This window comes from Rhinolophus sinicus, linkage group LG04, assembly GCF_036562045.2.
Source record: "Rhinolophus sinicus isolate RSC01 linkage group LG04, ASM3656204v1, whole genome shotgun sequence".
Classification (NCBI taxonomy): domain Eukaryota; kingdom Metazoa; phylum Chordata; class Mammalia; order Chiroptera; family Rhinolophidae; genus Rhinolophus; species Rhinolophus sinicus.
In genome coordinates, this window is record NC_133754.1 from 44,838,158 (window position 1) to 44,863,856 (window position 25,699).

Here is a 25,699-nt window from a genome sequence, read left to right on the forward strand (position 1 = left end):
GTACCTCTCATCAAATTGGTTTTGCATGGATGTGAATTATTTTTAAGTACTCTAAACTGGTATCATTTCCTAGCGGCAAATTATTTGGGTGTATTTTGAAGCTAATTAAAAGGGAAATGTCCTATTTTGTAAACAGCAGCATTTCTACATTTTAAAAATCAGATGTTCTCAGTGGGAAGCAGGATTTTGTCTTTGTCAGTGTTGGCTATTGCTACATGCATCCCAGATTGAAAATCTAAATGAAATAACTACAAGGAAAGGCCTGGGGGAAGTTTATGTTGGAAAAGCAGGAGGGAGACACATACACATATATAATACATAGACGATTTATCTGAATTTAGAAAGCCTTTTCATGTTGTGTTTTGTTTTATTTTTTTTCTATCTTGCTAGTTACTTGGTATTTCACTGTGAGCATTGCAAACATGGAGGGCTGCAGAGGTGCCAGGCTCCATCATGGTGTCCAAAAATTGGCTTTGTGCATATGCTAAATTAGAGATTGGCTGGCAGAATCAGTTCACAGATCCTGGATTGGCAGGGATTTCTCAGCAGAGAAGACAGGGCCACAAGCCCACAGGATTCACACCAGCCAGCAACAATGCAACATGCTCCATCCCACAAGCCAAAACCCATTTTAAAATAAATTCTGAATCTTCATCAGGCATCAGGTCCAGCCCGGGTAAAATATTCCCCAAAAGTCTAGTCCCCTTTCCTGTTGCATGAGGAAGGGATTGCGCTGAATCTTGCATGGGCCAGAGCTTGGAGATTTTTCACCAAAGGAGCCAGGTCATTTCACGAAAGGACCCAAATCATTTCAGTGCATCCTGCATTGAATAGGCTGCCTTAGCATTGAAGGAGGAAAGTAAGAATTATACATAAAAAAACCTTTTTGTTTTTATATTCCTTGGAAATAAACAAAACTGCATGATGGTTCTGATGCAAGAAGAATTAGCGCAATGAAGAAACATATTAGGCAGCCAGAGCAGATAAGTGTTTGCCAAAAGGATCCACCATCTGGGACTTTTTTGCTCAGTATCAACTAGAAAATGCCTCTCTCATTGACAAGTAGCTAGTTGACGGATTTATTATTCCCAAGAGATATACCTTATTCTATGGACAATGATGAGTGTTTTTTGTTGTTGTTTTTTGTTTTTTTATTAAAAACATTTATTTTTTAAGTGTGTTTTTCCAGGACCCATCAGCTCCAACTCAAATAGTTGTTTCAATCTAGTTGTGGAGGGCGCAGCTCACTGTGGCCCATGTGGGGATCAAACCGGCAACCTTGTTGTTAAGAGCACCGCGCTCTAACCAACTGAGCTACTGGCCGCCCCGATGAGTTTTAATAATTTAAAAGAAAAAAATCTTTTTTTTTTCGTTGTGGTTGACCTTGGGTTCCAGCTTAATCTAGTTAAGCACTAGAAAGGAAGTGATGAGACTTATTTTCTAGGCCACGAGGTGTTTTTGACTGAAATGATGACATCTGAAAGTTAAGGAACACTTGTAAGTGGGGACAGTAACTTCGGTTACTTTACCTTTCCTCTAAAAGGTATAGTGAAGAATCAAGAGTTGAACTAGGTGACCTTAGTACCTAGTTCGCCTTAATGTGAAAGCTGGATCACAGCCTTGTATCTTCAGCTACTGTCAATCATTCACTCACCTGAGTGTGCAAGCTCTGTGGCATGGAGACCTTTCTGCCCATAGCAAACATTCACTAAATATCATTGAATATTTTCATTGGGTTGTGTCTCCTTAGTCAGTTTTAGTTGCTATAACAAATACCATAGACTGAGTGGCTTAAACAGCAAACATTAATTTCTCACAGTTTTGGAGGCTGGGAAGTCCATGATCAAGGTGCAGGATGGTGTGGTTCCTGGTGAGGGCCTGCTTCTTGGATCATAGATGGTCACCTTCTTCCTGTGCCCTCATTTGGTGGAGAGAAAGATCATCTCTCTTGCATCTGTTCTTATAAGGTCACTAATCCCATTCAAGGGCTCCACCCTCATGACCTAATTACCTCCCAAAATCCTCACCCCCAAATACCATCACATTGGGGGTTAGGGCTTCAACATCAAGATTTTAGGGAGACACAACCATTCTGTCCATAGAAGGTAGGTTATCTCATCGGATGATACCAATGAGGCCAACGTTTAAAGATTCATTCAGGTAGGAGCAAGCTTTGCATTACATTCTGTATTGTGTGTAACAGAGTAAAAAAGTACTTAAATACGTGTTGGGAGACTTGAGTTCTAGTCCTGGTTCTACCCCCATTATGCTGAGGGAACTTCAGCAATGTGTTGTTCTCTCCTTGTTTCTAAAATGACTAGATAATTGCTGACCTTTCTTGAGCCATAAAATTGTATGATTTTATGATTCCAAACCTTTGCCAACCATCTGAAAATGCATTCTCTGGATGATGAAAGATGTCTACGAGGCCTAAACGGAAAACCCAGCCATCTTGGTGGGAAGAATTACTCTAAACACAGTGATTCACAAGTGCCACCTTCTTCTTCCGCTTAACAGGTACTCTTTCAGTGGAGCTGAGAGGCAAAAGGGGAAAGAATAGGCACTGATGCACAGAAAGAATGGGGAGGCTGAATGCGGCTCCAGAGAGCACTTCGGTCTATCGTATTCAGAGAGAGAAGAATGGAAAAGGGAGAACTCACCTTTATTAACATACTATTTTCTAGTATTTCTTTTAAGGAATCTTTCAGTCCACTGTTCATTGAATAGGCTTCCGGTAGTAGATGGAATGATGGCTTCTCAAAAGATACGTCCACGTCCTAATCCCTGGAACCTGCAAACGCAGTCTTATTTGGGAAAAGGGTCTTTACAGAAATGTAGATACAATGTCAAGGTGAGATGATCCTGGGTCATCTGGGTGGGCCCTAAGTCCAATCAATGACAAGCGTCCTTATAACAGACACACAGAGGAGAAGGGCACTTGGAGACAGAGGCAGAGATTAGAGTGTGAAGCCACAAGAACGCTAACAGCCAGCATAGCTTGGAGAAGCAAGGGAGGGGGCACAGCCTACCAGACACTTTGATTTCAAATTTCTGGTCTTTAGAGCTATGAGATAATAAATCTCTGTTGTTTTAAGCAGCCAAGTTTTGGAATTGGTTATGGCAGCCTTTGAAAACGAATATACTGCCGATGAGTGCAGTTTAAAAGATGGATGTAATTAATCGGGAACTGCAATATCTCTTTTTCCTGTTAACATCATGGTCAGTTGTACTAATAATAAAAATCAGACAACCCTGACTTAACACATAAAATAATATTATATTAAATAGGGATATTAGATCCCTCTTGAGATAATCATTCTTTTGCTCACATGATAGCGGTCTATAAATACCACCTCCTGAATGAGCCAATATTTTCTTACTTTTTTTTTTTTTTGTATAAGGAAAACACCCCACTATTAGAGAAACGGGCTTCATTTTTATATTCCTCTATGCCCGGCCTTGTTTTTGTAACTTCATTTCTGTACCAGATCCACACTCTTCATTAACCTCTCCATTCTAGGATATTTCAGCTCCATAGGACAGTAGCATCAATAACATTCTGTTGTTTTATTATACGTTTACCAAACAGTTGACTCTGTTCTTTTGGCCAGAATTTGTTGGCCTGTTCTCAGAGCTCTGTCTCAATACATCTTTCAATCACTGTTTTCCAACATAGTTTTCATTTCAAATTTAGAAATGATGTTAATCAATTTACTAGTTCACAATTGATGGTGACTCGCTTACAATGTTTGTGACAAATAATAAATAAATATTATTTATTTGCAAATGAGTGATTTTTAAATAACAGCACGTTGTGTGCTTGCTGGCTTTTCCCAATCCAATTTCAGTATCTGAGCAACTTTGCTCTGGTGGTTAACTTCCACTGGGGAAACTATGAAAGCATTTAACTTGTCCTGGTCTTGGGTCTTCCTGACATTTCCACATTTCCACGGTGCCCACCACTGGATTGTGCCACTTGTTTCTCCTTTCCTGTCTTAAGATGATCTCTTGAAAGAACCCACTTTAGACTCCACTGTTACCTTATTCCAATTATTTTATATAAGCTTTTTCTTATTATTCTATTCAATTCAACAAACATTTATTAAATACCTACAACATGCGAGCCAGGTAGAAGAAACCAACATACAGATGGGTCATTCAATAAATGGTGGTAAGGAGTGACTTGGACTAGGTGTGAGCCAATGTGTTCAGATTTGTGTAAAAAGTGAGAAATTCCCTGGAAAGTAAGTTTATTATCAGACACACTTCTCTAGTCCTGAAGTGGACCAGAGAGCTCAAGAACTCATCCCTTAATGGACAGGGCAAGTTGGCTATTAACTGCTTGTCACAATCAGAATTAGGAACGTGGGTTTTTATAATAACTTTTGATTTCTGGTAGTTATAAAAAGGGAACAAAACATCAATAATGGCTCCATCTGAACACAAATGAAGGCCAATTAAATGTGGGAGATCTCAAATCAAAACTGTTACAGAAAAAAAAAAAGGAGGGAGGGGAAGAAGGAGGGTAATTAAGAAAAAAAGAAAAAGAAAGAATGCATCATATAACCATTATATGTTAATGGAAATATTTAGCAGATCTTGAAATACTATCATCTATTATTTCATTACTTTATATTTCTTTACTCCACCGGTTCTTATCATTTAAAGGGAAAGAAGGATTAAATAAACCCTAAATGTTACATTATATTAGAATCTTTTTTAAACTTTTTTTTTTAGTTTCAGGTGTATATATTAGAATCTTTCAGATGCTGCCATAACTACATAATGGTCAGTCCAACTCCAGGGTTCAGCATTAGAAAGCCAGTTCATTGCTTTTACTAAACTCTATACTCAACTCAGTTTTTATAAAAAATGTAGGAGATGTTTGTATCTCTCCCTGTTGACTCTTTTGTCTTATTGTTCAATTGTTTGAGAAATTTGATGCTCAAGAGTTATAATTTATTGAGGCCCTAAACAAGTACATCTAAAACCAAACTAATCATTTACAAACATGTGCTCCAGAATTCCACCTGTTGTTCCTCCTAGGTCTTCTCCCTCTGTTGTTGGAACATACATTCCAACTCCCAAAACACACACAGAGGAATGAGAAAGGGAATTATCCAGGACCAGCAAAAGTATTGCCAGTCAAAGCCCAGGGCTCAGAGGCCGGGTAGCAGAGTCTGTCCTTCTGTTGTTACATTCTCCCAGATGATCTTCTTGCCCCAGCTGCATGCTCTCTTCTCACCATCACCCCCACCCTCCATGTACAAGGGATTATTGTCTTCTTTTATGTTAATGTATAGGCTCAGCTGCTATAATAATAAGGTCCAAAGCTATAGTGGCTCAAACCAAATGAAGTATATTTCTCAACTAAGTGCAGAGGCAGGTGGGTGGGCCAGGCTGGTAGGCAGTGTCCCTTCTCAAGGTCTTCCAGAAACCCATGTTGCTTCTGCCGTGTTGCAGTGACACCCTAACCTGCATGGCTGAAGCTGGCTCTGTACCATGTTTGAATTCTAGCCTGTGAGATGGGAGAAGAGAGAGTAGAGACAAGTGGCTTTCTTACGGGACTAAACATTACACTCACCATTTCTGTTCCATTTACATCCTAGCTGTGAGTGGGGCCGGCACATGTAGGCTTTAAGTGTAGACCACGTGCCCTGCCAAAACTCAAAGGAAGAGGTGAGAACGGATGCTGGGGCTGTTAGCTGTCTCTGCCACACCCCTGTGCAACCACTGTGTGATGTCTTCCCTATTATGAGCATACATGCACCACCCTGCACTGCAATTTTTCATTTCTGTTTATTGCAAAAAAGGTAAGCCCCACCCAAACCAATCAAGTCAAAGAAGCCAAATATCAAGAATAGCAAAGAAATGAATTGCTAAATACTAAAAATGGTTCATCATATAGCTTCTTAACTGTAAATGAGAAATGGATCTCAACAATTAACAAATATTTTTTACTATTTCTGATTTGCCCTTCTCTATATCAGCTGGTTTTAAGTTCTCAAACTCCCAGTGCTTTTATGTCCATTAAATGTTTTATTAATACAGTTTAAAGATGGTAGGCATTATCTATTCTTTGATTATGCATAATTCAATAGTAGATGTATGCATAAAGGTAAATAACACATTTCAGCTAATAAAAAAATTATTCCATCTAAAATGACAAAGATTGAAAGCTTTCATATTCAAAACTAAAGAATACTCAAAACATTAGACATTTTGCACTTTTCTACCATAAAATACATACTAAGTTGAAATATTAGGCCAGCACTATGTTATTATTTCTATGCAAAACGAAGTAATAAAGGTGCACATTTCTATTATTTGAAAGAGGAGGTTTTCGTGAGACAATTGACCAGAGTAAGTTTATACAGAGAAAGTTGAATGTTAAAGCCAGAAAGATACTCAGAGCTCATCTTGCAGGTTTATAAACTGAGGTCCAAAGCACCTCAAATTTTTAACTCAAGAATTCTACCATTTGTGCCATATATTCCATGGCAGATAAACATGAGTTGCCAAAACTCATGTAATTCTGAATACACATATTGTTGTTTAGCTTTGGAGAAGGCTAAAACTGACTTTTATGGAATATAGTAATCTTCCCTTATTACTATAAGTTATTACACATATAACATTCTTAAAACCCTTTTGAAAAACTGAAAAATTGGTATTAAGGATGGCTGGATTTAAGAAGACTGCCATAAAAATCATGTTGTTTAACACACTGAATGGATGAAAAGTTAGTCTAACATGGGAATCAAGCAAAATGTTTACCAGCTTTCTTAGGAGTCACCTGTATGGCCAGCCAGCCAGACGTAATGCCTTCAGTCTGGACATAACATCCAGATAAAGGACAGTGGGAGCCCCAGATTCAAGTTTAGAAATGCTACCAAAATAGTGTTTGTTGCCAAAATATATTAAATATGGCTTGAGAAGTCAGCTTAAATGCAATCCACATTTGAATCTTTAAAATCATCCTCACTTCTAGACCATAACCTTAGCAGATGGCAAAGGAACAAAATGGAACGTGGTCCTGTTTTGTACTGACAGACTAGACCATTTCAGATTGCAGTAAGTCATTTGCTGTCTGCAACCTGTGGCCTTCTAGTTCTGCTGAGGCACTGATTCAAGATTCCAGGGTTGGGATTTCTAAGTTGGAACAAAAACATTCAGCAGGTTGCTATTTGTGGGTTTTGGGTTTGTTTTTGTTTTTTTAATACATGAAGGTGTGAGTACACTAGCTGACCTGCCTTCCTGAAGAAATCAGCTGTCTGAAGGCCACAGCAACCATAGGAGAGTAGACTCTTTAGATATTTAAGATCCGATTTCATATAAAACAAAAGGTCTAAGACTTGGTGGACAAGCTAGCTCCCATTATCTGTGAGTAGATTGTCCCCTTGGGGGGCTCTCCTTAGTGTCAAGGGACCAGCCCCTGTGTTTTCCTTTCAATTATGCACTGGGGGCATGAACTACAAGATACACTCCCTGTCCTCATGTGGTTAGAGTCCTGGTATGAGGACACTGGGGATTGAAAATAGATCAAGCTAGTATGAGCTCAGAACCAACCCCAAGTGAGTGGGCACCAGGAAATGGGAGTTTAAATTTGTACAGCCCTTTTTTAAAAAACAATTTTAGTATACAAGTGTACGTGTTAAAATGAGCATATGTGGTTTTTTTTAAAATCTAACATTGATTTACCACTTATGTTAACACCATTGTCAATCCTCACCAATCCCTGAGTCAGGGACTTTTACTGTCCCCATTTTTCAGATGAATAAACTGAGGCATAGTGGAGTTAAGAGACTGTCCAGTCTCTTACAGAGCCAGTCAGTGGGCACAATTGGGAAAGTAAACTAGACTTGCTGGATCCAGAGCTAGTTTTGAGAGAGTCTGTGAGAGTTGGGATTTCATGGCCAATCCTTTGGAGCCTAAATGAGCATGTAATTTGACCTAGCATTTGCAATTCTAGGGTTTATCCTAAGATATATTCAGACCAGTGCTCTAAGATGAATATTCTGGGATATTTGTTACAGCTTTCTGTATAATCTTTTATGTATCAGGGCAAATGATTTTCTTAAAAACATTTTCTTTTCTGTAACTTATTGTATTGTCAGAATATAACACATACAACATATAAAATATGTGTTAATCGACTATTTATGTTATAACTAAGGCTTCTAGTCAACAGTAGGTTATTAATAGTTAAGTTTTTGAGGAGTCAAAAGTTATACTTGGATTTTCTACTGCACTGTGGGGTTGGCCCCCTGAGCCCCTGCGTTGTTCAAGGGTCAACTATAATTCCATTTTTTTGCATATCTATGTATATGGTTTTTAAATCTTTGGTTCTCATTGCCTACCTATCATTAGAGGAAAACAGCATTGTGGTATGGACAGGGGATTTTAACATGGTACTGATATCATGAAGAAGAATTTTAGTGTTCGTGAACCCAGGCGTGTGTTGCCAGGTGGGGTGATTTTCCCATTTCCTACATGTCCGGAGGCCTTTCCTGGCAGAACTTCTAGCCCAGGAGACTTTCATCTTCATCTTGCACGAAGGATACAATTGGGTTCTGATGCATGGGTTATCAAGCCGCTGAGCATCCACACAATCTGTTATGCTAAATCACACCTGGTGTCTGCAAAGAGAAGGCCCTGGCAAGCATCCTCACCACTGGGACAGAGGCCGCGGACTCCGTCCGATGCCAAAACACGGCCGTGTTGCAGGGAGCCTTCTGAGAGCCTGGCTCTCCGGCACGGTAAATTAAACTGCTTGTTCTCACGTTAAATGCTTTATGAAAATTTACTGGGCGCAAAAAGAGGGAAGAAAACCCAAGTGGTTCCACAGTGAGCCTGCCTGGCATCAGTGAAGGAATGAAGCCGCCGAGAAAGTCAACGTGAAAAGCTGGCACGAGAAAAAGGTGTAAAACGCAATGAAAAATCAAATGCCGGCGCCAGCATCGCATCGTTTTACTAGCATTTTCTCGAGGAAGACAGTTGTAGAAGATCTGGGGTACATGAGCAGGTAAGATGACACGGGGCTCTGCCACTCTCCCCACGGTACCCATTTTCAGAGGAATTGTGGCACGCTCCAGTGGAGTGCAAAGGGGAACCTCCTCCCACGTGGCTTGGTCCTTGAGAAGGGAGGGCCCATTGCTGTAACCACAGTTCTCACAGGGAAGACTCTGCCTTTCTGTTTTTTTAAATAAAATGTTCCAATGGCCGTAATCATCCTCCATTCTTTAGTTTTCCACATTAGATTTTTCTTTTCCTTTTATTGATTTTGCAATAGGATAAAATAGATAAAGAACGGGATGGAAAAGTTCTACTTGTAAAAATAGTTGTAAATTTGGCACCTAAAAAGAAACCAGATCTTTTTTAATTACCACTTTCTTTAGGAAATAATTAGGAAGCAAGACAAACAGCAACAGCAAACCATGGAAAACAAATGATTAGCTCCTATCAAATGAGGGCGCGCGTGTATATTTGAGCAACAGAAATCAACATATGCAAAGGTAGAACCAACCGGTGATATCATGCAGGGAGTTTTAAAATTCCTTCTTAGCTTTAAAGCCTCTCCTACCTTCAAAGTAGTTTGTGAGGATAATGATGCCGTTTAGTGCGCTGCGAGAAACCTTTCTTTAGGTACTATTTCTGCTGTCACAGAGCGTATGCAGTTACCTGGTTTCTTCATTCGGGGCTGCCAGGGAGACTAATTAACACGAAGGAATCTAAAGAATCCTGTTTGGGACGCTGCTGGGCCACCGGGTAAAGCTTCCTCCCCAGAATGAGAAGTCAAGGCCTGGAGCCTGCGTTCGCTGTGTTTGTTTCATTGCGAGGCTGTACCTTATCATTAGACATTTGCACTTCTGTCTGTAAGCTCTTAGAACCTTCTGCTTATGGAGACAAGATTCTTTGTGTCAGCACCTTAGAGAAGCGTTGCTGAAGCAATTGGCGCACAGACAGAAATCCCTGACGGGCTGCGCGCTGGGCGCAGAACCCCCCTTAGTGCGGCCCCGGAGAGAAGCAGCCCGACCTGCCTCCAAAATTTAGTGATGGGCACGGAAGTGTAGAAGCTCTGGCTGTTTAAAAAAAACACTGGTTCTTCACATTTACATTAAAGAGGTTAATTTGGATCATTTCTAGCAATGTATCTGAAGCCGGCTTGAGGGCTAAAGGAAGTCAGCAGCCAGAATAGGTTGTGAGCGTCGCAGTAAAACTGGTCAGTCCAGGACAGGTGACACGTGCAACCATGGCAAGGCTGCATCGTTTAATTATGAATCGATCACTCTCGATTTATCATTAAAAAAAGAATGAAAGGCCCACGGACCCTGCCCTGTGTGGGTAATCCGTGGCACCTGTGGCAAACGAGTGTTTTCATCCTTATAATGAAGAAAGGTAGGTGCAGAGCCCTTTGATGACACTGTTCCCTTTTGCTTGTTTATTTTTATTCTCCCACGCAGACTGCAACCCAGCAGGGGGCTTTTAAACCAAAACAGTTAATTACCTCCTCTAACCCAGAGAAGTTGCAAAACACAAATATAGCGGGTTGAGAGGAAGAGGGCAGCTTTGCTTAGGGCTGTGTTATGCACCAGGTGAGAAGGGATGGCGGAGGGAGACCAATTAGAAGGCCCACGGGAGGGAGGTGGCCAGTGTCCCCTCTCCATGGTACTTTACATTTCTTTTTCAATGTATTGTACTGTAAATCCCCAGATCAGAGATCCATGTACAAGCACCCAACCCAAAGATAAAATTAAATCGCTTTGGGGCGAGAAGCCCTCGCGACAAAAGCGCATGCTTCACGCTCCAGGGAGGAAGGAGTTACCAATGAACAGGGCAGGCTCAAGCAGGGACTTTCGCCACTTAGGGATGTTCTCCATTCGAGGGACTTCGGGGCACCGACCTTCCTCTTGTCCAGGCCAGGGCAGCCGGCAGCTTCCAATAAGGAAGGTCCTTTCTCAACTGACCCGCGAGTCGTGTCCCGCCACCCCCTCTCCCTCTCGTCCCCCAGTGTAACAGGCCTCAGCCCTTTGTTCCTGAATCGTGGGCTCAGCCCTGCCTGCTTTGGAATCTCCTGTCTTTTTGTCCATCTCCTGGCACCAGCACCTTCCCTACCTGACTTCATATGTTGCGGCCATCTGCCTTTTTATTCACTTACACTTCCTGCCTCTGATCTTTGCCCATTTCGGCTCTCTGCTGGGTGCCACCCTCTCCTCTGCACCTATTGAAATCTTCAACTCCCCTGCCCCCATCTCAGCCTGACGTGGTCCCTGCTGTCTGTAAGTCCCATGGTCCTATTCTTTGTTCCACGGAATTGAACTGTTATTTCACTTCCTATTCTGTGGGTCTTTCATTGCCACAACTATTAATAGATGATACATTCCTCTATTGATTTATGTATCGATGTAAAGGTGATCTCGATATCTTTCTCTACCCCCCCCCACACACACACACACAGACACACACACCCAGCATAGTGGATAGCGTTTGATTGATTCCTCTCCTACTGGTTAAATATGTTAAATGCACCAGACCAGGGCATCAGGCAGAATCTGGGGATAGTACTCAGGAAATTTTCTTTTCAGAATCACAAAGAATCACAAAGAAAAGGAAACATCCTATCAGTTATCTAAATGTTTTCAAGTATCTGGGCTATGTCAGCAAGAAAGCCAAACACCAGCCACTTGCCAGTCAGGGGCTAGGGCAAAGCTGAATGAAGAGGCTGAGGAAAGTAAGCCCCTTCTTTCCACTTAAGTTTTCTTTTCCCAGAGAATTTCCATTGTATTTTGTTGAAAGACAAAGACAGAAAACACAAAATAAAAATATCATAAGCCTCCCTACCTCACACCATATTAAAATAGATATAATCAGACCTAAAATACATATAATCAAGGGCCTAAACATTAGAGCTAGAACTATAAAACTCTTAGAAGAAAACATAGGTGTAAACCTTTGTGACCTCAGATTAGGCAATGGTCTCAAAATGATAACAAAAGCACAAGCAACAACAGCAAAAATAAATAAATAAACTGGACTTCAACAAAATTATAACTTTTATGCCTCATAGAACACCATCAAGAAAGTGAAATGACAACCTACAAAATGGGAGAAAATATTTGTGAGTCATATATCTGATATCCAGAATATATAAATAAAGGACACTCATAACTCAACAACAAAAAGCTCAATTTCTAAAAATGGACAAAAGATTAGAATAGACATTTATCTAAAGAAAGAATGCTGATGGCCAATAAGCACACAAAAAGATGCTCAACAGCATTGGTCATTAGAGAAGTGCAAATCAAATACACAATGAGACACCATGTCACATCCACTATAATGGCTATTAACAAAAACAAGTAAATAAATAAAATGGGAAATAACAAGTGTTGTCAAGGATGTAGAGAAATTGGAATTCTGGTCCATTGCTGATGGGATGTAAAATGATGCACCCGCTGTAGAAAACAATTTGGCAGTTCCTTAGAAAGCTAACCATGGAATTACTATATAGCCCAGCAATTCTACTCCTGGGCATATACCCAGAAGAATTGAAAACAGAGATTCCAAGAACTACTTGTGCACCAGTGTTCATAGCAGCATTATTCACAATAACCAAAAGGTACTCAAATGTTCATCCACAGATGAATGGATAAAAACATATGTAGTATTTGCATACAATGGAATATTACCAGCTGTAAAAAGGAATAAAATTCTGATACATGCTACAACATGAATGAACCTTAAAATATTATGCTAAGTGAAATAAGCCAGACACGTAAGGACAAATATTGTATGATTTCACTTATATGAAATACCTAGAATACATAAATTTATAGATACAGAAAGTAGATTAGCTGTTCCCAGGACCAAGATGTAGAAGGGAATGAAGAATTATTGCTTCATGGTTACAGAGTTTCTGTTTGGAGTGTTTTGGAAACATAGTGGTGATGTTTGCACAACACTATGAATGTAATTAAGACCACTGAAAGGTATACTTAAAAATGGTTACAGTGGAAAATTTTATATGTATTTTACCACGACTTTTACAAATTGCCAAAGGATCTACATAGACAGTTCCCCAAAGAAGATATAAATATGGCCAATAAGTACATGAAAAGATACTCAACATCATTAGTCATCAGGGAAATGCAAATCAAAACTACAGTGAGCACAGGGAGACACTCCACATACACACTAGGATGGCTATATATATGTATATATTTTTTTAATATCATAACAAGTGTTGGTGAGGATGTAGAGCAGTGGGAACCTTCATACACTGCTTGTGGGAATGTAAATTGACACAGCCACTTTGGAAACAGTTAGCAGTTCCTCAAAAGATTAAACAGAGTTATCCCATGACCCAGCAATTCCAGTTTCTTCTAGGTATATACTCAAGAGAAATGAAAACATGTCCACACAAAAATGTGTACATGAATGTTCATAGCAGCATTTTTCCTGATAGCCAAAAATGGGAACAACCTAAATGTCCATTAACTGATAATAGATAAGCAAAATGTGATATATCCATACAATGAAATATTATTTGTCAATGAAAAAGGAAGTACTGATACGTGCTACAACATGATAAACCTTGAAACATTGTACTAAATAAAAGAAAACAGTAACAAAAGACCACATATTGCATGATTCTATTTCTATGAAATGTCTAAAGTAAGCAAATCTATAGAGACACAAGGTCCTATATCTATAGAGACCTAGTGGTTGTCTAGAGCAAGGGGGAAATGGAGTTACTGCTACAGAGGGTAGGGTTCCTTTTGGGGGTGATGAAAATATCCTAAAGATTGTGGCAATGATTGCGTAACTCTGTGAATACACTAACAAACATTGAGTTGTACACTTTAACCAGATGAATTATGTTATTTGAATTTTACCTCAATAAAGCTGTAGAAAAAAAATCACAAGTATAAAAATAATCTCCCCAAAATTATTGTCACAAGTAACAAGTAAAATGCAGCTTAAATCACTAACCAGTTTCTAACACTTTATTGTGGAAATATTCAAATATATGCAAATATAAAGAGAATAGTGTAAAGAGCCCTCATGTACTTATCAATCAGCTCTAAAAATTATCAACATTTTAGAGGTATTTTTAAAATTTTTTCAAAATTTTGTTACAAAAATTTCAAACATTAGAAAAGTTGAAAGACTGTTCAGTGAATACCCATATATACCTCCCATTAATGTTTCACTCTGCCTGCTTCAATGCATATTTATCCACTCTCTGTCCCTCTATCCATCCCTCAATGCATTTACTTTTTAAATTCATTTCAAAGTAAGTTGCAGAGAGTAGCAGTATACCTCCCCTTAAATACTCTGCATGCTGCATACCACTGATTAGAGTTCAGTATTTGTTTCCATTTCTCTTTGTTCTTTTGAGGTAAAATTTATATACAATGAAATGCACAAATTTTAAGTATACATTCTGTGAATTTTGACAAAAGTATAGGCCTGTCTGACTCAAGTTAAAGCCATTGATTTACTATATTTTAAAAATATTTTTAATTGCTCAGAGACCTTCAAAATAAATTATTTTCATAAATTTATTATATATTAGTGTTGTTTTTGTAGGGTTTTCTCTTTCCATTAAATCTCTGATGGGGGCAGAAATGCCAATTACGTATTATGCGCTACCCATCCACACACATCCTAATTCTTCTCAGTTTGTTTTTTTTTTAAATGAAAACTGATTTGGCATTTTAACTATAAACCTGTGTAGTATGTATCTCTCATAACTAACACATCAGAAACTTTTCTCTACCAAAATCCACATTTTCATTGTAAACATGGAATATTACATGGAATGTAATAAGTTGTGGGATGAATCAATAAATGAAATTTTTTTTACCTTTTTCATTGGGGTAAAATATATATAACACAAAATTTACCATCTTAACCATTTTTAAGTATATTATTCAGTGGTTATTAAGTGTACTGATTCAGTGTACATTCACATTGTTATGCAACCATTACCAACATCCATCCCCATAACTTTTTTCATCTTCTATACTGAAACTCTATACCCACTAAAAAATAACTTCCCATCCTCCCCTCCCCTGAGCCCCTGGCAACGACCATTCTATTTCTGTCTTTACGATTTTAACAACTACCTCATATAAGTGGAATCATACAGTATTTGCCCTTTTGTGACTGGCTTATTTCACTTAGCATAATGTTTTCAAGGTTCATTCATGTTGTAGCATGTGTCAGAATTTCCCTCCTTTTTAAAGTTGAATAATATTCACATTTTGCTTATCCATTCTTTTATCAATGGACACTTGGGTTGCTTTCATGTTTTAGCTATTGTGAATCACGCTGCAATAAACATGGGTGTACAAATAATTTCTTTGAGATTCTGCTTTCAATTCCTTTGGGTATACACCCAGAAGTAAAATTGCTGGATCATATAGTAATTCTATGTTTAAATTTTTTTTTGAGGAACCACCATACTATTTTCTATTGCAGCTGTACCATTTTACATTCCCACCAACAGTGCACAAGAGTTCCAATTTCTCCGCATCCTAACCAACACTTGTTATTTTCTGTATTTTTTTTTAATAGTAGCCATCCTAATGCATCTGAAGTGGTATCTCATAGTTTTGATGTGCATTTCTCTAGTGATCAGTGACATTGAACATCTTTTCCTGTGCTTATTGGCCACGTGTATGTCTTCTTTGGAGAAATGTCTGTTCAAGTCCTTTGCCCCTTTTTGAATTATGTTGTTTGTTTTCTTTTGTTGTTGAGGTTTAGGAGTCATGTATATATACTGGATGTTAATCCTTTATCAGATATATGATTTACAAATATTTTCTCCCTTTCTGTGGGTTGCCTTTAAAATTTTTTTTTAATTTTTAAATTTTCGTGAAGTCCAGTTTGTCTACTTTTTCTTTTGTTACCTGTGCCTTTGGAGTTACCAATGAATGAAATTTTTAAACCAGTTAATTCATGGTATGTTCAATATTGTTGCAGATTTTCTGTTTTCAGAAACAGGCAAACCAAGATTTGTTTTTCATGTGGAAAAAACAACGGGATAAAAAAACAAAACTCAACATTGTCACTTTTCCAAAAGAAACACTACCAGGTTGTAATAATCAATGAGAATTTACTTGCCTTTTTTCCCAATGCGGTCACTACAACACTCTGTGATTATAGTAAATTTTTATACATTTATAAGAAAAATACAAAAATGTAATTTCCTAGTGGTGACCTATTTTATGTCACAAACACTTCTATTTTTCAATATAAATGTGTAAAAAGAAGTTATATACAAAAGGAGAACTTAAATAGAGCAGTTCACTCAGAGTTTATTTTAAACAAAACATTCTGAAATTTTTCCAAAAAAAATTTCATATAGATGCTGATATCAAGGCCTCTGCCCCAAATTTGTTCCACTCCATGCCTGTGACATCATTTTACAAATTAGATACACTGGAAATGAAATGAGATGGACAAATTTAGAAAGGACAGAATTCACTAGTGTTTTTTAATATGCGGCATGGCAATTTGCCTTTTGCAGGACGAAAATATTAATTACACCTTTTTAAAAAATCACAAATGTTACGCATTTCTCTGGAGTCTAGAAAGCCTCTCGTATTTCTTAATTACCAAATCTCGGTTCAGCCACACAGCTTTCTTATTGCTTCTGTTGCATCCAGGGGTCATCTTCGCGATTTCCTCTGAAAACGACTATACATTAACATACAAGGTTTGGGGGTGGGGGGGTGAAAGAAGGGAAAGGTGTTAATTCAGATGTTATGAAACTGTGATAATGCTATTATTGAAAGCATTTATTTGGGTCTGTTTATACTTTGTAGTTTTATAAATAAGCCCAAGGGGCTCTTCCTGGTTGTCACAATCCTCCTTGAATGTGGTATCCTGTCTGTCTCTTCCTATCCGACAGTAGAATTGATGCCGCTCTAATCCCTGGAAGTTTGGAACTAATGAACTGACTGCTGAGCTGCCGCCACGGAGCTTGGTCCCAAACTATACCGTACTTCACACTCGATTTATTCTCCAGATGGCGAGACTGTGCCGCCCTGCCGCGAGGGACCACCTCTTCCACTGGCGTGTAAAAGTGGACGGATGTTGTTTTCTTTGCAGATTTGATCATTCTGAGCTAGAAACTTGCAAAGATGATTAGTTATTAGCTTTAATGGGTGCCAATTGGACCAACTGCACGCATATTTTCTCCTTTAATTTCAGAGTCTGCAGGTCTTGGTAATGGTTGATTTATCTGCTTTCTGACGTCACCGGAGCGTGTCTCTTCCCCAGGTGATAAGAACCACTCTCTGAAATCATAGCACGCCTTGGTTCCTAGCCCAGACAGAGGCACATAATACAGTGGCTTATGTATCAGGACAAGTTTATTAGCCACTGGTCCACTGCACTGAGCAGCCCATGGCACGAAATATTGATTGAGTGCAGGAAATTTGGTAACAGCCCCTTTTTTTAGAATAGAAGCCTGTGAAGGTCCGATCTGTGCCAACTTTCTCTGTGACCTCTGCAGAGCCCACCTCTGGAATCAAACATGCTACAGAACACTATGGCAATTAGTCTCTGCAAAGATCTAATGTAACTGTTGATAGAGGCCTTAATTCCATTATTCCGTCTTTTCCAGGTTGTCAGATTTTAGGGGGACAAGTTCATCCTGCATGTGGAACACTTACCATGGCTGTCCTGTAGTGTGAGCACATTTAGAATGGGGTTCCTTGTAAACCTCACTTTGAGCAACCTGTTTTGCTACTAGAATGTAAGATACACACACACACACACACACACACACACTCACACGGTCTTTTTTGAGTGGCCTCTTTTCGCTTTCATTTTCTTTTCCTTCTTTCTCCAGGGAGCACTTCCCTATAATCTCAGCAGATCACCCAGATAGCCCTTCTGAGAAGGGTTGTCTGCCAGGCTGTGTTTTACTAATCCCCATAACAAGATGGAAATTAAAGGATGGTCAGGGCTAAACAGGAGCCAGAGAAAAAAGAATGAAAATGTGAAAGGGAGTGAGGTGATGGAGATGAGAGAGAGGTACAAGATGTGAAAGATAGTAGCAAGAAGCAAGGTGCTAGAGACAGGGGAGGGAAAGAGAGAAAGAGAGAGGGAGACAACAGACTGAAAAGAATTTCTTTTCTTTTCACAACTGGATAGACTGGCTTTCTCTAGCTGAACACCCAGAACTAAACTTAATTGTTCTTAGAAACTGCCTTCCTCTCACCCAACAGATGGCATGGGTGTGTTTGCTAGCACAGTAACATATTTCACCATTAAAATACCAAAAAGAAAAAAAAGAAATCAACATGCTTGTTGGTTGGTGTAAATCCAGTGAAGTTGTTGGATATTTTGGGATACATAGCGGAGAGATGCACACTTAGTTTATGTAAATTGAAACAAGCAACAGCCTGTTAAGAGGGGTGTTGTGTGGCAATATACCTCCAAAACCATCCTATTTTTTGTTTGTTTTTTTGGAAAAGTACAGAATGATGAAGTGAAAAGAGCTTGGTTTTCATTGTGAGCCAGAAGGAGAAAAAAAGTGTAATAAAATGCTGAGTATGCACTGCTCATTATTACAACATGAAAAGTACTAATCAGATTATGCCTAAAGTTGGAATTAGGTACTTCATTTGCAGCCGATTTCATAAGGGCTGAATTTTACTGAGTAAACCAGAATGTGCCGACACCATGGCAATCTGACTTTAGATAAAAATCACAAATAGGTTTAAAACATGAGCTTTAAACACACAGTCCTGTTCAAAGCCAAGTGAAACGACAAAACAGCTTAGAGGTCACATTTTGTTTGACACTGATATTAAACAATTCAGGAAGCTGACGTTGCCCGTGATCTTGCTTCCTTGAGCACACATGCAGATTAAAGAATGGAGACCATGATTCAAATAACTCTAGTTTAAAATTGCATTTCAGCCTAAACGATCTAGTTAGTTCCCTTCCATTTTGCATTCACTCTGTCCCAACCATCTCTTCACAAGCCCGACCTGCTTTTGAAAGAAATCCTGGAAGTTGAAATATTTACAAACTTCAGCAATCCCAAGTTTGTAGCTGTGCAGGCTACATGCAACGTAATGCGTTTTAGGTTCTCTGAGGCCACGGATCTAAATACACGCACTGCCAAAGGGCTGGAAACATTTTCTCTCACCAGCGCTAGACAGCCTTAGAACCATGATATTGAGCCAGCTTCCGCTTTTCACCTTCAGGATTTTCATAGTTAGTGGATGTAACAAGATGGCATGGTAGAGCAGTGGATGAGTGTTACAGCTGTGGACTGGCCAACAGCATCGTGTGGAACCAAGGCACTGTTGGCTGCATCGTCCCTCACTTTAACTAGCGCGAGCTCTCTCTCTTTTGTCTGAGCTTGGTCTAATTATTGGCAGTCGGAGCTCTTTAAATCAGGACTCCACAGAACTGTCTTAAACTGATCCTATGTACTCTGTTTCCATCTGACCTGACAACTCTAAGCTACTGTTTCCTCACACTGTTTAACTCAGACCACATTTGGAAGCCTTCCCTGCTTCCACTGGGTCGTAGACCTACATCCGTCTGGTTTAAATCTACTGTCCTGGCTTGTCTTGTTGATTAGACTTAGACTCAATATTGGCTCAAATAATTCTTCTTTGTCTCTGTTTTGGTTTGCTATTTCCCTAGATAAGTATTGCTGTTCAAATGGCTGTATATTGTTAAGACATTTTTTTTTAAACCACATTCATCAGCAGTGAGAAGCCTTAAAGTTTTATTAGTATCATAAAAACCCTTCCCAAATGAAACTACTTTTGATACATGTTCATTCTGACAATGAGAATTTGTTGAGGGCTCTTGGCAACTTGGAGGAATTTGTTTTTGAAACTGAAATTGGCAGGAAGTAATGACCGCAAAGTGCTTTATTTCCTCAACTCCAACCCCGAACCCCTCAATGCCCTCCTTTCTCTCCCCACTCCCTCACCTTCATCACCTCCAACTCAAAGCCAATAAATAACATGTTTGGTTTCAGACAGTTTTTCTGGGAACAATTCACATACTGAAGCAGACTTGCAACCTTTCAGCTTTTCTTAACTGGAGCAAAGACTGTCAAATCAAAGAAAAAAAAATTGTATTTGTCTACCACTTCATGAAGGGGTTTTTTTTGGTGATATTATGGCTTTCCATCTGAATAAGTTGGTGCTTTTTTGTAGTGTGGAGTGTCATTTTCCTGTGAGCGCCTTCTTAATTGAATGTCAAGATTCAACTCAGTGGCAAAAATATAAAAAATTTTTAAAAGCAAGTAAAAAAGCATGAAGCATGTGGAAAAAGAAAAACAAAAATTTTTTTCCCTGATGTGACTATGCTGACAGATGAGACTACCGTTATCCATATATTATCTAGCTTCTTATATTTATTAAATGAGAAATAGCAGGTGGAAGACCTTGGAACCCTGCCTAGTACTTAGTAAATGCTCAATAAATGTTACCTATTAATTATTTTACCTTTGCAATTGGAAAGCAATACCAATGAGCAAGGTGACTCTACTTAGAAAAACCTCAGTATGTATGATAATGGCTGTCATCTATGGTATAGTATATCTTGAATGAAGAGTAGAAACCAACTGCTTCCCTATCAGCTTGGATGACTTGGTTCAAATGCCATTTATTTGTTGGACAGGCAATTTGCAGATGCTGTACTGGTGCTCAGACTCTGAATCCACATGACAGTTTCACAGATGGTTGGATTGTGTTTCCTCTCAATGATAAATAAACTTAGGAGGTACATTTGTTTTCTATACTTACAGATTGAAGCTCGATTAAGAATAGTAAAAACTCTTGAAGACTTTGATCTGGGCCCAACTGAAAAGTGTGTGCGAGTCAACTCAGTGTCCAGTGGTCTGGCTGAAGAAGACTTGGAGGCCCTCCTGCAATCCCGGGTCCTTCCTTCCAGCCTAATGCTACCGAAGGTGGAAGGTCCTGAAGAAATCCAGTGGGTGAGTAGCTAATGCTTTGCTTTAATTAAAGACTCAGGACCAGCTAAGAAGGAGTACCAGAAAGGAAGGATTTGGGTGCTGCCGGTTTTGAAAATGCATGTACAGAACAGAAAGGGAGTTCAGAAAAAGGAGTAAACCCAAGAGACCATATTCTTTACTTAAGGAGAACCTGGCTTTGCCCAAAGTGTTCTACAGAACAACTCTACTCCTGAAATGATGCTTCTGCTCCCTAATCAGATTTGTGGTTTGCACACAACAGCCATCTCACTCGCCTTTCCAGAGCAGTCCTTGGAAAGTAGCTTGCCTGAGAATTGCATCACTTCTTACATCCTGCCAGGCCCTAACCCTCACCTGGGAGGGTGGTGATGTAAATGGCTCTTACCCAGATTCGTTGGAAGACATCATAGATTACGAAAGCACATTAGCCACAAATGAAAAAATGAACCTAGAGGGGGAGAGGTAAAAGGTCACTCCTTAGGGCCAACAGAGGAATAAACAGGAAGCTTTTAACTAGTGGTTTTAATTAGCACAGATATTATTTCCTGAACAGTTCTCTAGTTCGTCCTTTTTAAATTGCTGACAGGTGTGTTTGTGTTTCATGACAGACTTTTCAGCCAATAAAAACCTGGCATGTCAAATTACTTAAGAAAACTTTGAAATGGGCCTAATTATGCTCTGATTGTTTTAATTGTTAAAGTGGGGGGGAGGCGAGATTGTATTTAGGGGTTGCTATGATTCTGCAGATCTCTGCTGAATAAAATAACACTCCATTGTGCCACTCCAGGGCAGAGGGCCTGTGACACATAAGTGCTGGAAGGGCATGTGGACAGTGGTGATTTTGATGCCACATCTGGGATTATCTCTGAGGCCATGGCTGCTACTGTAGCAATATGTTGAGTAGTTGTAACACCTGATGAAACTGTTCACCTTAACGCGTGTAGATAGGTTGGACCTGTGCTTTCCTATGTCGTGGCCGCCTGCCACATGTGGCTACTGAGCCCTGGAAATGTGGCAAGTCGAAATTGAGATGTGCTGGAAGTGTAAAATACACATGGGATTTTGAAGACTTTGTAGCATGCACCCCCCCAAAAAAAGAATGTAAGTTAGCTCAGTAATTTTTTGTACTGATTACATGTTGAAATGATAATATTTCGGATATATTGGGTTGAATAAACATTAAATTCCCCTGTTTCACCTTACTCTTTTAATGTAGCGACTAGAAAACTCAGAATTATGTATGTAGCTGACATTATTTTTCTGTTGGACAGCTCCCTGTTGGCACCTTTTTGAAGCCCTGTGCTCAAGGTCCCATATTTACTCTCTAAACTGGAGTTTTCCTCTCCAAGGTCACCCCTCAGAGGCTGGGAGATATTGGTTATATAGTCGGTTAATATCTTCGAGGGCTCCTACCCCTTTCGCATGTGTCTTAAGTTGATTGAAATGGAATCCGAAGTCACTGATTCCTTTTGGTTTCATAGTTAATGCCTATTTATCACCATTATTACCCTCGTTTGAGAGGGGAGGTCCCACCCCCGCCTTGAGCTATGGCTTCTGTTCTTGGTTTTAAATCCCTGGATGTGAGGAACATACCAAAATCTAAATAGGATTTCTAGTTAACAGAAGTCTTTTGGGCTGTTTATTTTTTCCTCTCCGTTTGTATTTATGTGAAGCATAAAACCCAGAGCCTGATGCACAACTGAAAGATGGGCTTCCTTGTTTTCTTTTGTGTGAGAATCTCTTGCTGGCCTTTTGTCGCTAGTGTGGGTTCTTGTTTGACTGGCACGGCTTATTGGACTATAACAAGCGTGACTCTGCCTCCTTTGTCGTGGGACAATTCTCCCACAAATCCCGAACAGTGTGCATTCTTCCAACACACTATTGGGTGTGCACTGGAATTGAAAGAATTGCTGAGCCCTGCTACTTCATCTCCTCCCCAATCTCTTTGTGATTTTTCTCCCCTTCTTTTCCTCCCCCTACCCCCCCAGCCCCCTCCACCTCGCTGAAATGAACACTTTACCAGGCCGGAAACATTTAATCGTCTCCTTTTGAAAAAATTAATTGAAACTTCTCCACTAGTTACCTTTTGTGTTAGTACTTAATGCAATTTTTTAAGAAAGAAGGGGAGGAGGAGAAGGAGGATGGGCTAGAATATTTAATTTTTAAATGCTCCTATGGGCTTAAAAACAAAAGGCGTTAGAAATTTTCTCACTAAGAACAGGGAATAGATTATAAAGTGTTTATCTAGTTTTAAACTTTATCATTTTTGTAGTCATAACTATTAGCCCAAAGAATGGGGCATGTAACATTATAAGTTTTTTGTTTTGTTTTTAATGAGAAAAAGAAATTCTTCCACTGCGTATGTAACACCAAAACCACTAATATTTCACTACCTACTTTCTAGCTTCAATGTGACATAAATTAGGTTTTATTTTCATTTACATGGGATACTCTACATTTGTCCCCTTCAATCGTAGCCTTCTCGTCTTTCTTGCTATTTTGGTTGAGTTATGCCTTCCCTTGCAAACTTACTAAGGAGGTGATGATGATGGTGCCGGAGGAAGGGAGGGGGCAGTGAGAACAACTGGGAATAATTCTTCATTTACTGAAAGCTGTGATTTATTTTAGCCTAATTGTAAAGTTACTGCAAATTGCTCAAAAGCTTTTTAAAGATCCCAGTGATTAGATTTTTTTTTTTGGGGGGGTGCTGCACAAGCAAGGAGGGGGCGGCTAAAAGGGGAAATAACACCTCTAATCCTGCTTCTGGTAAATAGGCTGCCAGCTTTTAAAATGAGTTTCCTTTCTATTAGTCAGAATATTATGCTAAGCCTTAAGCATTAGTTTTTTTATGTTGCCATAGCAGCCCTATTCCTGCAGGGTGGTGACCTGCGATGATTACAGTACAAAGCTTATAGGGTCTTGAAACCCCCTTTGAAGATGAAAAGTCTTTGATGGTTTATATTTATGCAAATCTCTTAGATATGATTTACCCAACTGAGACTGAATGGAGAGATGATTAAAATTCCCTTTTCCTTTGATATCCATTAATGGCTGAATATTCCTTAAATTTAAAATGGATATATATGTTTTCATCTTTATTTACAAAAATATCTTTGTCATACCTGTGTTAATTTTTTTTTTATCTCCCCACATCTTATTAGATCTAGATAGACATGATAGATTTACAATGTAGAGTGTGGTGGGGTTTTTTTCCTTTTGAAAAGGGGGGGGGGGAATCTGTGCAAGAGCTTTTGTGTGTTTCCAGATGATAGATTTTGGAATTTGGGCTACCCCACTGGCAGCACCGAGCTAGCTGTGAACTGGTCTCATGGAAAAAATTGGCGAGCTTTGGTCTTCAAAGAATTAAACTTCCTTTTTAAGGTCTTCCTAGGTAAGCTAAAAAATTACGAAGAAAACCCTTCTGAACAAAGGGTAATCATGGTGCTATAATGAATAATATGGATTCCATGAAGAAGGCTGCTGCACACTTACACTGATGTCAGAGCTGGGTATGAAACAAACACAGAATGGCAGGTAGGGCAAGACTGTATTGTTTCAGAGGCCTTCCACTTGCATTTTAAGAAGTGAGGGCGAGAGGTCTGAAGTAAATACGGTTTCAAGGAAAGCATTTAAACTCAAGCATCTCTCCGTCCACTTCTAACTTCTAGGCCTCAAATTGCTCTTTTAGAAAAAAGGAAGAAAAAAAACCCCAACAATTTACAATGCTTGGGGTTTTACTATTTAGTTTTGTGAGAACTTTCTTACCTTTTTTCTTTGGGCTTTTCTCTCTCTCTTTTTTTTTCTTTTGTGTGGATGAAAGAGGCTGGGATATTACTTCCTCAGGTCAAAGACTTAACTACTACTTCGACATCTACATTTCAGTGGTTGTACATTTTTGCCCCACTAATCATCTATGACATTTTTTATTTTAGTTTTCAGACAAATTTTCATTCTACTTAAAAGGCCGAAAACTTGAACAGCCTATGAATTTAATCCCTTTTGTGGAAACTGCAATGGGTTTGCTCAATTTTAAGGTAAGAAAACCATCATGTGGCTAAGAAGTTAGTATTTTATTTATTACCTAAAGAGAACTTTTGTTTTCAATTTGAACATCTACTTAAAATATTTTTCTAGAAAGATTTCTAAGCAAAGTAAACCTTGAGCATAATTTGTTATCTGTAATTATCCAAAACCAGGTTGTCAGCATCTTAGAAAACAAAGAAATTGGTTAAATAGCAAGGAGAAACTTCCCAGTCCTAAATTTTTAAATGAAATATTTATAGATTCCTAGCAATGACTTTAATTAAATAACCACTTTGTAAATATATACTTTGAATTATTACATTTATAGATTAAATGTGCATGAAAATGAAAATTTATTTTGTTGCCCTTATGAATTAACTTTCAATTATTCTTTTGTAACAATTGCCTTTTATTGGAAAATTTTCTGGCCTCTTGGTAGCAACATTATCCATAATGTCTAGTTGATAGGATTACTATTTGTTAATTAGTATATACCAATACTCTGTAGCATATTATTTTAATTTACTACATTAGAACATAAAATATTTCCTAATATACATTCAGGAAGATTAGCTGAGTCAAGTGTCTTCCAGCATTGTATGGTTGCATGGAACTATTTGCCTTAACAAATTCATAGCTGGCTTGTAAAAAATCCCTTTATCAGTCCCTTAAACTATTTTCCAAAGTACGCCT

At 38.9% G+C, this 25,699-nt stretch overlaps 1 protein-coding gene and 1 long non-coding RNA gene across 17 annotated transcripts in view; one reads left to right on the plus strand and one right to left on the minus strand.

The window, feature by feature from the left end:
- CLYBL (citramalyl-CoA lyase) overlaps positions 1–25,699 on the plus strand; it is a 234,005-nt gene that overhangs the window by 167,350 nt on the left and 40,956 nt on the right. For all 13 annotated transcript variants that reach the window (XR_012495471.1, XM_074329487.1, XM_074329490.1 and 10 more), the window contains 2 exons: positions 20,798–20,986; positions 24,916–25,017. Coding sequence is in view for 12 of the 13 variants with exons in the window: in XM_074329487.1 (XP_074185588.1) it covers positions 20,798–20,986; positions 24,916–25,017 (291 nt within the window). In the remaining variant the exon portion in view is untranslated. The remainder of the gene's footprint in view (positions 1–20,797; positions 20,987–24,915; positions 25,018–25,699) is intronic.
- Positions 1–25,699, minus strand: part of LOC141571018 (uncharacterized) — a 112,589-nt gene that overhangs the window by 9,431 nt on the left and 77,459 nt on the right. For 2 of the 4 annotated variants that reach the window (XR_012495475.1, XR_012495474.1), the window contains exon 3: positions 2,661–2,791. The exons of 1 other annotated variant lie outside the window; for it this stretch is intronic. This is a non-coding gene — a long non-coding RNA (uncharacterized LOC141571018). Of the gene's footprint in view, positions 1–1,817; positions 1,919–2,660; positions 2,792–25,699 lie in introns of all 4 variants that reach the window. One more of the 4 variants, XR_012495473.1, reaches the window with a different exon arrangement.